Source organism: Lacerta agilis, chromosome 11 (genome assembly GCF_009819535.1).
Source record: "Lacerta agilis isolate rLacAgi1 chromosome 11, rLacAgi1.pri, whole genome shotgun sequence".
NCBI classification, from domain to species: Eukaryota; Metazoa; Chordata; class Lepidosauria; order Squamata; family Lacertidae; genus Lacerta; species Lacerta agilis.
The window spans coordinates 43202007-43215933 of NC_046322.1; the positions used below are offsets into that span (position 1 = coordinate 43202007).

The 13927-nt window shown below is 41.1% G+C and overlaps 1 protein-coding gene across 1 annotated transcript in view; it reads left to right on the forward strand.

Moving 5' to 3' along the window:
- LVRN (laeverin) overlaps positions 1–11164 on the forward strand; it is a 31501-nt gene extending 20337 nt beyond the window's left edge. Inside the window, exons 12-20 of the mRNA XM_033164534.1 lie at positions 6–145; positions 1227–1282; positions 4025–4178; positions 4826–4920; positions 6000–6104; positions 7152–7316; positions 9083–9223; positions 10138–10201; positions 10625–11164. Coding sequence (XP_033020425.1) covers positions 6–145; positions 1227–1282; positions 4025–4178; positions 4826–4920; positions 6000–6104; positions 7152–7316; positions 9083–9223; positions 10138–10201; positions 10625–10771 — 1067 coding nt within the window. The 3' untranslated portion in view covers positions 10772–11164. The remainder of the gene's footprint in view (positions 1–5; positions 146–1226; positions 1283–4024; positions 4179–4825; positions 4921–5999; positions 6105–7151; positions 7317–9082; positions 9224–10137; positions 10202–10624) is intronic.
- Positions 11165–13927: the final 2763 nt, after the last annotated feature.

Genomic DNA, 13927 nt, shown 5'->3' on the forward strand with positions numbered 1-13927 from the left:
TGCAGAAATATTTCCGGAAATGAAGATATCAGATTCAGAACATGATTGGATTATTTTAAATGTGAATTGGACTGGCTACTATAGAATTAATTATGACCAGAAGTCTTGGAGAAGACTGGCCAAAGTTCTTGAAAGAAACCCAAAGGTAACGTAATGATTATTATACAGTCATGTGACCCTCTATGTCAAGACAACCTCCTTTTTTGTGGGGGGAGTTCAGCTTCTTTTTATATGTGGAGAATCACCTTTTTCTTTTACCACTGGTGAGTCACCTTCTAAATGCTGCCACCAAATATTTGTAGTATACACACACACACACACACAGACACACACACACAAAACCAATGCCTCTAATTATATTCCAGTAGCTGTGTTAATTTAGACATGATATAAAAACATGTCTGGCTGGTTTTGTAATTAAATAAAAGTAACAATACATTCTTTTTTATTATCAACTATACAGATATGCTGTACCTTCCCTACATTATTTGTGTATGTATGCTAACTGAAGTTTACTTATCCAGCTAGGGATTGGCTGATTGTCCTGCCTGTTAATATTAGGCAGACACCTTTGCTGTACTGTTTTTGCTGCCCCCCCCCCCATTTTTTTTGTTTAGGCAAGTCTACCCAAACTCTTAGTTTTATTTACTATATCTGTTATAAAACTTCAGATTTTTAAAATATTTTATGCCTACTTTAAGATTTTATTTTAATCGTAATTTGTTATGAAAATTTTACATTTTTAAAATGTAATTTTGTTGCTTGAGTGCTATGTAAACTTTGTTAAGTAAATGAAATCAATGTCCCAGTTCCAAACATGCAATATCTCACATTACATTCATCTTGGAATATTTGAGAACCATTTCAATTAAAAGTACAGTGGTACCTCTAGATGCGAACAGGATCCATTCCGGAGCCCCGTTCGCATCCTGAGCAGTCCGTAACCCGCAGCGCCACTTCTGTACACATGCAGGTCATGATTCAGCCCTTCTGCACATGTGCGCGATGTCACTGTGTGCGTCTGATCATGCGCGAACCACCAAACCCTGAAGTAACCCGTTCCAGTACTTCTGGGTTCGGCGCGTTTATAACCCGTGCCACGACTGTATGCATGAGTTTGACTTTGGGTGCTGCAGATTCTTGTGAATATCTTGAAATGCAGTAGAGTATTTAATGAACTGTTTGGACCTTTTAAACACGTAGATTTAATGGATGCTCTTTTGCAGGCCATTCCTTCTGTAAGCAGATTTCAACTGGTGGGAGATGCCTTCCAGCTGCGATGGTAAGCATGCCTCCCAAAGACAGGTTTTTGCTATATTTGTGAATGAGCTCCATACTTTCCCCACTTCTGTCTGCTTCTTTATTCACACACGCGTATACAACTTCTTCTGCACCACCTTTTGCTTTGAGAGTGCAGGGTGCTTAGCACAAAAAAGTTAAGGGGAAAGTAGACATGGATAATGCAGTCCTGCGTTAGGCTGCTGCAGTTTCCCCAGTTCCTTAGAATAGCCTCACCAGGTATGATGATCACAGCTGCAAATTCAATGAAATCCTTTCCCCTTGGCTTACTTCAGTGATGGCCAAACTTGGCCCTCCAGCTGTTTTGGGACTACAGTTCCCATCATCCCTGACCACTGGTCCTGTTTGCTAGGGATGATGGGAGTCGTAGTCCCCCCAAAAGCTAGAGAGCCAAGTTTGGCCATCACTGGCTTACTCCCTCAACCTATGGGCCAGAGGTTCCCATCGATTTAGAATCATAGACTTGTAGAGTTGGAAGGAACCATGAGGCTCATCTACAAATGCAGGAATCTTCCGCCCAACGCGGGGCTCAAACCAGCAACCCTGAGATTATGAGTCTCATGCTCTACCGACTGAGCTTCCCTACCCCCGTGCTACAATACATGTGTAATCCATGCCTATGGATTCTGGCAATATTGATGCAGCATTACAGTGGAGTAGAGGAATAATTAGTTCAGATTTTTGACTGAAAAATATTTCCTCTTAGAAGCAGAGATTTGACTGAAAAGAAATGAAATGTTTGGGATTTATTTATAACTCAGGATCTTTGTCCATAAATCCACGGGTTTTCCTTCACTATTCTGTTTAATCAACTAAGGTGTACACTGACCATAATGAAGCCCTGCCCTGTTTGTCCCCCAAATATATAATTTGCAGCACACTTTTAAGCTGCTTACTCATAAGCAACATTGACACAACAGACTCCTTAGTGTGTTTAGGATTGGAGCCAGCAGCTGATCACATAGCGAGTTCTCATAGACAACTTTGATCCTGCACTCCAAACATTTGCTTCCTGGTCTGCTTCTAGCCTGTGTCTTGCTCCTGCCCTCTCTTTGCTCCAGTTCTGAGACCAGCCCACCTGGCCTCCCTTGTCCAGCCTCAACCTGCTTCCTGACTCTGCTTGCTCCTCCTATAAATTGCCTGCCTGGAATATCACCATTCAATAATATTTGAACTGTGAGTATATATACACTGCTGTCTGCTGCACCTAATTCTGTTGAGACTTTCCTCCATTTGAGTCCTGACACGCAAACCATTAAAGTTGGGGTCATAATGCCAGCGACAAGATTGCCACATTAGTTACACTTTGTGGGGTGCAGCACCGTGTAGGAAGTGATTTGGGTTACAAAGCTTCCCTTGCTGTTGTGTGATTTCAGATATGTCAGTGTAGAACCTTCATGTGGGAAGCTGCTTTCGCACGAAGTTTCTCCCATTGCCTTGCTGTCACTGAAGTTCCTTAGCAATTTAAGATTGTGCTTGAATCTGATTGATTTCACTTGGATTCAAGCTTAAATAACATTGCGTGCCCAGGCGGAAACCCCTCAACTCTGAGAGACAACCAGAAGGAATAACGGCTCATGACAATGTGTTATGGAATTAAAAATTGGCCACAACTTTATTAAAGCTTTCAGATGTAGGAAGACCTAGGCTCAGGCATTGGGCGTGTATCCTTCCCAGCCAGGGGAACTGCGACTCCTCAGGGTGAATAGGATATGGGAGGGTGCACTGCAAGACGCTTGTGTACGCAGGCAGCCCACCCTATATCCACTCAACACAGGGGAGTTGACTGACAACCTTTCAGTGTGTGGCCAGTGACTCTTTCCACAAACCCCTTTAAGAGGGGACACTGGAATCGCCGCCGCGGGGTGTGTGTGTGAGTGACCACTTCTCGCCCTCCACCCCCATTTAGGGAAGATAGACTAAAGGATTCCGCCCAAGGCCTCAAACCGCCAAAGTTGTGACAATTGCTACGGGAATGCAGGGAAATTCCTTCCCGGCTCTTCAACAGCAACAGCAACCATCAAAAGACTGTAGCAGCACCCGCTGAACAGAAAGGAAAATGGTTCACCTGCAAACAAGCATTAGGCAAAGGGAGGGTTGGGTGGATGAAGCTCCAAAGCCGACTGCATGTTTGCTGCTGGCCCCGCCTCCACACGATGCTGATAGGTTAAGGGCAGGAACCTCCATGACTAGCACAGGGAGGCGGGCCAGCCCAACCAGCTGGTGAGTCCCATGTGGCCCGGGGGTGCTGTGTGCTGTCCTGCAAAGGGTGCCCACAAAGGGAGGTGTGAGCACTCATTCCCTGGAAACCACCTGTAGACCTTGGTGCCTGGGGATTTTCTCAGCTCTGGGTGCCCATCGAAGCTTTTTAAACATCCTATAACCGACAACTGTGAAGCTACACATGTGCACATGGCCACACTTTGAATCATGGCTTCACATTCGCCGGATCATGGCCTTTGCATGGAAGCAAGTTCTGTGGATTTCAGTAGAATCTGCTTTCATATAAAGGGCTCTTTGCATATCATTTGTAAATGGTGACACTTCAGCTTGTAAACAACTCAGCATTTCCCTAGCAGAATATTCTTTTGTGAGCTCTCTTTAAAGTATTTCAAGAGCAGACCATTTATTTGCTTATAATCATTGTCTAATAATGAAAACATGCATACACATATGTACATAGCTCATTGTACGCATTGCTTAAATATGATTTCTTTTAATATAGGTCTGGTTATACTGAGTATGATACTCCACTATATTTAACTAAGTACCTTGAAAAGGAAGATGATACCTTAGTGTGGGAAACGGTACTGCAACATCTAGAAGTTGACAATTGGGGGCTCATTCAGAGTGATTATGAATTATACCCAGTTTTAAAGGTACCTAAATTCTGAAATTTAGGGTGCTTATTTTACAATGAGTACAGACACTTGCTGATGTGACATTTCCCCATTTCAATGCATGCAGAAAAGTGGCCATTAATGTGATGTCCAAAGAGTTAGCTATATGTCTTGCTGCCCACTTAGGAATTATGTGTTATTTCCATCCTCATTCTAAGTAGAAAAAAAACATTCACACAAGCAGCAGCAATATGTTCTGTTATTTCATCAGTGAAATAATTTTTTCGACATTGCAGGGCCATATTTTAATATCAATTAGATATAATAATCTCTGCTATAATTGTTGTTATTGCCATTCAGTGTCTAAAACGCTAAATATTGTACAGAACACATGGGGGGAAATACCCTTGTCCAAATAAGCTTTCTATCAAATGTAGACAAATGCAATAATAATAAAATGAATATTGGAGGAGGAAAAGGAGAATGCTAAAATGAAAACCACAGTACCTTAACCTAGGTTACCTACTTAAGGCTGTGTGCAGTCCCTATACATGCTTACCTGGGACAAAAAGAACATTTATTTCAGTGGAAGATTGAGTAGATATGAAAAGATTGTGCTGTTTGTATTAGAAGAAACGTAATAAAAGAGTTCATCTATATGTCACATCTCTTTCTTTTCTCCAAAGAAATATTTCTTAACAAGGATTTCACCAATATGTCATCATTATACTAATCTCCTTCGTCAGAGTTTTGAAGTACTGGAAGATGAATTTTATACTGTGTAAGTCCTTAAATTTTTTAAAAATAAACCAGCATCCTTATGGAATGTGCAACATAAAGGTAAGCCTGGATCTCATAGGTTTACGCCTACCAGCTGCACCATGCTGGGTCTCTAGCACACTGTGCATGATATATGGAAGAGGAGAAATAAGGTCTGTTAAATTATAAATAACGCATAAATTGCAAAGGACAACAAAAATCTGTTGTTTTATGTAATACTCTTCACAATCCTAAATTTAAATGTTCAGCTGAGAACTTTAGAAAATGCAAGGGTTGTTCTTATACACTGCTGCTTCATTACTGTCCTTTCCTTTTTAAAATTCCTGCTAGTTAACAGCTACAAATCCTTCTGTGCATAGCTGTCAACTTTTCCGTTTTTTAAAGGGAAATTCCCTTATTCCGATTCCTTGCAAGAAAAGGGAAAAGTTGACAGCTATGTTCTGTGATTTCCCACCTCCACGCTATCCTGTCCCCGCTCTCATAAATTTAGTGCTAGTTGTTCGAGTAGTCCTGTCATCCAAGCCTATGAACATAGACAGGGAATCTATTCAACTACGGGATAGAATTGCAAACTTTGAAGAAATTAAAAAGCCACCTGGCCTAACCCCATGCGCAAAAACAGAACCATTCACTCATCAATCCCACCCTACTTCTGAAATCAGATTGTGCAGTCCCAATGAGAGCAGGTAAACTGGACAATAGGAACATACGAAGCTGCCTTACTGGTCTGTCTAGCTCTATGTACTGTATACACGTAACTGGCAGCAATTCTCCAGGGTTTCAGACAGGTAACCTTTCCCAGCCTTACCTGGAGATGCTGGCAATCTGGTACTTGCATTCAAAGCAGATGCTCTACCAATGGACTGTGGCCATCCCCTATAAATAAACTTGCAAAAAAAAAACCTCAGGTGCCCAAAGGTGCCTGCAGAAGATGCAGTTCCAGGTGACTCTGGTGATGGTGCGTTAGTTCACATCAACTCCCCCCCACTTTGGGGGGGGGGGAATGCAACACATTTAATATGTTTTTCTGTCTCTCTCCTTTTATTTATCCATTTACATTTTGTTCTTTCTTCTAAAAAGGGGCATAGGAACCATTATAAAAACTGCATGTTGGTTGGGGGTCCGTGACTGTTTAGACCTAGCTTCCGAAATCTTCACCAAGTGGATGAACAATCCCGATTTTGAGTAAGTATGGTGCATAATATCTGTCTGCAAATTTACGTCTGAGAAAATGTTAGCTGGTTACAGATGATTTCCGCAGGGGTTCAGTAAAAAGGATTTTCTCCCCCTTCTGACAGGTCAGGTACGTGTTTGGTAATATAGAATCATAGAATTGTAGAGTTGGAAGGGACCCCTAACATCATCTAGTCCAACCCCCTGCAATGCAGGAATATGCAGCTGTCCCATACGGGGATTGAACCTGCAACCTTGGCATTATCATCAGCACCATGCTCTAACCAACTGAGCTATCCAGGCTGTCATGTGTTAGAACAAGTGAAATTTTCACAAAGCTTTTTATCAAAACAAAAAACAAACGGTTATTCTGTACACAGAATGGCTGAGTAGGTTTTTCTTTGCGTTAGGTATTGATTCATTTGGTAGGGGCCACCATTAGAGTGTGAATGAGGGGTGGAAGTTAGCTTTCCACATGGCAATACGGTAACACATCAGTTCATATTAGCAAAGTAATAGTTATAGTTAAAGAAGTTCAGTTGTTCTTTGAACAGCATATTACTGCACAAATAAGTGAAATTGTAATAGTCCAAGTAATGTTCATTGTTTTCTCCATTGACTGCTTTCTATCATAATTAACAGTACAAATACTAAAAGCTTTTCAATAAAAAGGAGAGATCGTAAACATATTTCTGAAATATTCACAGAAGTTTCTTAGTTGAAGATTTGAAAGACTTTCAGAATTCTCAAGTTAAATATTTGAAAACACAAAATTTCAAACTTGGCTTAATTATTCTCATGAAGTTGTCCTCTTTGTACGTATGTCATGTTTTTACAGGAATACTCCATTTTATCAGAAAAGAGTATAGCGTTCCGAAATGTGAATCTTCCAATTAGCAAATTCTCATTTTTTAAAATGGAGAACTCTAAATTCCTTTTGTCTCAACCACAGTGTATGTGAAATTCCATCAGCCATAGTGACAGATGTCAATAGGTTATTTTAAATTGTGAAACAAAGGACTGCATGGTGCCAGTTCTAAGTGATATTCTCTCTTGCAGGGTTCCCGTTTCTATTAGGAGAGCCATTCATTGCTATGGTATTCAGCAGGGTAGTGACAAAGAATGGGACTTTGAATGGCAAATGTACAAGCGGAATGATAGTCAAGAAAATTATTACTTACTCTTCTCCATGAGCTGTACCCGTGAGCCATGGTTACTTCAAAGGTGACCGTAATTAACTTACTATTTCAGTGCATTTAAAAAATGTTTGCCAAATTTGTTGTTGACATCTGCCTGTGTCAAAAGACAATGGAGTACGCGGGGTGTGTGTGAAGTCAAACCGCTGTTTTAGCAGCACTGAAGTGACCTCTCCAGGGCGTAAGCCTGTATGGATGTCCTGGTCTGCCCAGGTGACAAAGACCCTGTTCTCAGCCTCACTGATGTGGTCCAAAGCAAAGCAAAGCAATACATTTGGCACCAGCTTGGCTCCAGGAGTTGCTTGAAAGAGGCATACAAGGTGCATTCAAATGTTTTAGGGACTGCACTCCAGATTTGTTTGAAAATCAGTAACATTATACATCTTATTCAAGTTTTTCTCTGGACAGGGGAAATTAACTATTGAATTTTGTGATCCTTATAATACTACTACTAATATATTTTTTGCTGGGTTATCTGTTCAGTTATGGTGAATTTATGCTTACTAAGTAAATGGTGCACTGACGACAAACAACAGAAATGGTCTGAAAAGCATTATTCTTTTTTGTTTTGTTTTACACAATTCCATTCCATGAGCTTTCCACAGCTGCTGCTCCCCTCTCTTGATGTGGGTGAAACGCCTAGCAGCACAACCAACATGAACCCTTGCTGTCTAGCACACAATCTTGCAGATCCTTCTACTGATCTGAGTTTGTTAGGAAGGCAGTCTCCTTCTCAGGATAAAGTTAGCTAATGTGCACTCAGAAATCTTTGTCAGGATATCACACATGCACACAATGGATTTTTTTCTTGAATGGGACATTCTTGGATGGAAGTTGAATTACTTTCAGCACGCGGGGGTGGGGGGGGGGAAGGAGAGAACAGAACTGGTGGTTTGTCTGTCAACTAGGGACCTGAGTGGTGTAGTTAAGGAAGTCCATCTTTAATTAACAAAGTGGTCTCTGGTGCCTGCAACTTTAGGAGAAATTGTCCACAGCTGTATCTCTGCAGTCATAAGACAAAAATTTAGAGCAAGTTTCCATCTTGCTTAAAAGATGACATTTTTTAGGATTCTCTGGATAGGATAGGTTGGCAGGATATCAGCCTTCTTTGTCTTGGAAAAAGCCTTCAGCAGGGGCTTTTTCCAAGACAAATACGCATTCCAGTGGCTTACAGGAAGCTACCAGGTGGGTCAGATTTTGCATTTCACATGCAGGCTCTTCATGTTCCTTGTCCATTATGCTTTACCTCAGAAGTGGGGAATCTTTGGCCCCTCATATGTTACTTGAACTTCAACTCTCACCACCCCTAACAAACATGGCCAGTGACCAAGTTTGATGGGAGTTGCAATTCTGCTGCGCACATTCAAAACAATGTACAGGTAGTAGCAAAGTCTCCCTGGGAGCATTAGAACTGGATGACATTATTTGGAATGTACGTGCAGTGGTGGCAGGAGCCCTGTGTGCTAGCTAGACGCTTGTAGGCAGCTCTGATTAGTTCTTAAAAGGCAACCCAGGAGGACAAAGGGGCAGCTCTCAGACCATCTCAAAGAAAAATCCATGAGAGTCGGAGCAAGGCAGTAGAGTAAGACACTGGACGACACATCTCAGTAGATCAGATCTAGTGTGTCCACTTTGCAATCCCAGTTCACTGGATTCCTCACCCTGCCGTATTTGTCTCCCCTCCACAATGTAAAATGTATGAAGATGAAAGTCTGGTGCTCATCTTAGAAGCGTTTTGGAAATTGTTTTCTTTATTATAAATTTTATATTTATTTTGAATAAACTTCTCTTTAGATACTTGCAGTATATCCTGAACGATTCTGTAATTTCATCGGATCTTGTGTCAGACATCATTAGATATGTGGCACAAAGTGAGGCTGGCCACTGGATAGCATGGAAATTCATAACAGAAAATTGGTCTCGTTTATATAATAGGTATGGCAAGCGACTTCTTTACATAATTTCCCTTTAACTTGATTTTCTAATGTTAATCTGCTGGGTGGGGTAGGGCTGAAGTGTTCATTACTTTGCAAATGTTTTGTTTTACTTGGCTATCAACAGAATAAGGGATAAATTCCCCCCCCCCCAAAAAAAACCCCCAGACACAATGGTGGTGTGCTTGAGAATCTATTAAGCACATTAATTTACTGGAAAAGAGAATAAACAACACAGCATTAAAAAATGAACAGATATTTAATGTTATATATTTGAACATATAAATGGAAGGTATCCAAAACTCATTGGCTTGCAACCAACATATCTCAAATCCATTTGCAGAAGGAGTGGAAGTTCCAACTCATGGAAATGGTGGGGGGGAGAGGCCACCCCCCCAATTCCACTTTGTTATGGGATCTTCCAAAGTATCTCCTATGCTGCTTCAGAGTTTTCCAACTCTGCAGATCTCTGTATCCAATCCATTATCTAGAGCAGGGGGTGATAAACTGTTTCCCCCACTGAGGGCTGCATTCTCTTCTGGGGGAAGTGGGCAAGATACATGTATCCCTGATAACAGTATAATCCAGAGACGAAATACTCAAAAAATCACACAGAAAATAGTATACGGAAAACATAATAAGGGTGTTAAACACAGGCAGAACCTCAGTTAGTTAAATATTTTTATTTACTTGATTTAGGGGGGCACCTGCCTCCTGCCCCCCTTGGTTACATCCGTGGTATTAAATCATAGAACATGCATTCCCTTAACAAGGTGAATTGTTTACTCTGGTAATCCATATGAACATTCTGTCAAACTTTTGAAAAATATGCTCGAGTGAAAACAGACGAGTGGCACACTGCTCAACATTTTTTATCAAAATGTTTTCTCTTTATGAACATGCTCTCTTCTATAGGTGCTCCTTTGAACCATTGTATGCTTTCATGGATTCTATCAGTACAGACTTCGAGGTTCAAGTGGTAAGTAGAACAGACATAGCAAAGAACAGTCGCTCTGAAAATGAAGGATTTAAGCCCTTAAAAAAAAATCTTATAAAAACCATGTGGAATAAAAAGAATAATGCAGCTGAGTTTCTTAGTTAATTCCCCTGCTTAGAAGTCTTTGCCCATCTCTGATCCATATCAGCAGGGGCTGGAATCTTCTCTTCAATTGCCCCAAAGCCAGAATGGACAAGCGTTCTGTGAATTCCTTTTCTCTGTTCTGTGTTTTTTTCTTTTCAATGTTGTCCTTCTGTTCAAAGGAGGGTGGTGGAAATGAGGGTTGGAGGTGGCAGAAATGTATGTAGGGTTTTTAAAAATAATAATTAAAGAGAGTGAGTGAAAGTGAAAATGCAAAACTTTGAATAACATCTGCCAATTTACCATAAACGTTAATTATTTTAGGTCCGGGTTTTTCTTAACAATACACTTGAACCAGAACAAAGAATAATTCCTACAGAGATATTGCAGAAAGCAAAATCTAGAAACGAAGAAAGAAAAGAATCCGTTACTAAAATGGTCAAGTGGCTACAAAGAAATATGGACATTTGACATTTGATGATTCTTCCAAATCTCTTTTTGGAAACTGCTTTAATAGCATTTTTTTTTAAAAGGAGAACATATTTTGTGCATAGAGCTCCCACTTCATGTTTTAAATGGTGGTAGTCTTGCGATAGTGTCTGTGCAAATCAAGCTACTGTGGAGTCAAATTTCTACTCAGAACATTGCCATACAAGACAGAATGAACTAAAAAAATAACCCCGTGCCTAAACAAAGAACCTCAAGGAATATCTTGACGCTTATGTCAAATGGACGGAATGTAGCAAGCCTTACCAATTGAAATGAAGAACTGGCAACTAGAAGAAGCCATTGTCATCAGTTTTCTATGTGACGTGGGACTCTTCGGGCTACACATCTGTAAAATTTCAGCTTTGCCTTTTAAAACGCACTGGGGGGGGGCACCCCAGCTCGCTCCACTTGCCAACTCCCCAAATACTCCCTCCACACCAACCCCCTAGAGCTTCGCCTTCCTACCCCAAGCAACTACTTAACTCCCTTTTCACTTTCGCCACCCAGTTTCTGAAGCCACTTCTATTCTGCAGCCCCACTATCTCCCCCCCCACACATTGACACTGCTAAGCATCCTTTCCACCTTCTGTCCAGTTATGAAGCCACCATCCCCCTTGTTCTTCAGAAGCTTTCATCTTCAACCCCATTCCCATACCACCTCCTTCCTTCTACCTTGCACCCCCATTTCCACGTTCACTTCTTTATCTCCTACAGCCCCATCTTTCCTCAACTCTCCATTGCGCCCATTTCTAGGCCTTTTCCTCTCCTATTGTCACTCCCTTTCTGCGCGCCCAGTAACTCCTTCACTCCCTGCTTCCTACCAACTCTTTCCTTCAACTTTCCATTGCACTCAGACTACCACCCCGTTTCCATGCCTCCTCCTTTCTCCTCCTATTCTGCACCCCTCTTTTATGCACACTCCCCATGCTGGTATTTGTTACTGTACCGCTAAGCCTATCAGCTTTTCAGTTGATGGATGTTGTACAGCATGCATGTTTGCTTGTTAATAAATGTATCTTCTAAATTACTACACGGAATCCGGAAGTTCATGTCAAAGACAACGCACGGTGCCAGAAGTGAAATACATGATTGTGTGATGGGACTGTGGAATAGCTGAGGGCTCTGCATCCTCTTCGCCACATGAGAAAAGCTGGCCATTGACTCTCCCTGGGCAGGAAGTGGTTTCCGTTGTGAATTCAGCCTTGCCTGAAAAGCAAAGTCTCCCTGGCTTTAGTCCAGTCACAAGTAATTAGTTTGTTGAGTGCTCATTTTTTGGTGCTTGCATGCTTATTTGGTACTCATTCTGACTTGCTTACTGACCTACTCCTTGGTTCCATTTCCTACTTACTCCCAAGCTCTGGCCTACACCTCTGTGACAATTTCTCCTTAGTCCCATAGATCTCATTCTCTGGCTCAATTCCTGGCTCCTAACAGTGCTCTAGAGCCCAACCCTGGCAGCCTATAACCACCAGCAACATATCCAAATTAAAGACTTGTAGGGGAACCTGACCTAAAGCCAGTGTCACCAGCTTACTGACTGTGGCCTGTTGTTCTTTGTTGGGCTTGATTGATTTCCCAGTCCCTGCAGATCCCTGCTTTGGCTAGAACTGTGTGATGTTGCACACACTGAATGCACAACTGATATGACTTCTGATAGTGTGTGTTGTAGGCTTGAGTCCTGACGGATAGAGAAGTCAAGAGATTGGTCTGTTTTGTGCTTATGAGGAGATTTCTTAAATTTTGAACAGTGCCTAGCTGATTTAACTCTTTAAGAAATCAAACATTTAAAAACTGCCATCCACACAGTATTTTTCTCATGCAGTCTACAGAATCACTGATTAAATCATGTCTCAGGTGCACTAACAATTTTAATTGGCAGAATCGGTGGCCCATTGTGTCCAATTACATTTGTGTATAGCAAACAAGCAGCATCGCTACCAAGAGACTATCTGCGGACCATTGTGTAATTCTACAATCATTTGAATTTCTGCTCTGTGCAACTCCAAATGGAATGCAGCGATAGGTTGCTTTTTGCAGTTTAATTAGCAAATTAGGTAAGATATACATATATATATATGCACATAAAAATGCTAACTTGGTAGAAAATAATAATCTACTTATGTATCTGTTTGCATAACATTCAAATTTCAGTTCCAGCTTGTGAGGTGGGATGATTCTTCATATTCTGCAGGAAAAAACAGGTGGGAACTTGTGGTTTTCTCTCCTAAATTCTAAGCTGGCAAAGCTTATGCTATTGACATGGCAGTTCAAGACAAAATGTACAGTGGTCCTTTGATATGGGATATAGGCATTTTAACTTATTGAAAAACTTTGATCTCTCTAATATGCCAAATGTGCCGGAAATCTGTGTCCACCCTTTTTAAAAAATGACATGATTTTAGGTCAATGCTAACTTCAGTAACTGATCAGTTATTGTCACTGCATCCATGACCCTCAGAACATTTTCTGTGCATATTCACATTAAATGCTGCATTCTTCCCTCTCTGCTGCAAAAATAGAGAAAAGTTTTACATGGAAGAGTTAAATATAAAAGCCCTTTTCATTCTAGTACAAATGCAGATTTAATTTGTGGACTAACATGCTTCTTCCAAGTAACTAATTTGCTGTGAAATCTGTAAGAGAGGGGAAAAACATTTACAGAGCAGTGTTTCATCCTTCTATTGTAGAAAGGTTTGGAATAAGAACCCTTTCTGTTTCCCCCTGAATGATTTATGGTTTAGTTTTGAAGGCAGGAAAGCACCTTATTAATGCAAACTTCTGCACAATTCCTTTTAAACCAGTCTGGTATATGGCTAAAGTATCTTCCTTCTTCCGCTCCAGTGTCCGATTTCCTGGAACTATCTTGCAATCCTCTTCCTCATTTTGTACTACTAGGTCAGCAAAAATCTACAGTGATTACACATATAGATAAAGGTAATTTGACAGAAATGCATCTTGCCTTAATGAGGAGGACTTGTGATCAAGTCACCTTGTGTGCCAGCAGAGTCCACTGTCCATGTCGACTCAAGAACCCCGTTTTCCCTTCTTATGGTTTCATCTGGACTTGGACCAGGTTGTCAAGGAGGGGGTCGCCTTCCCAAGTCCTCCCCCCCAAGCTTCCAATAACTCACAGGTAGA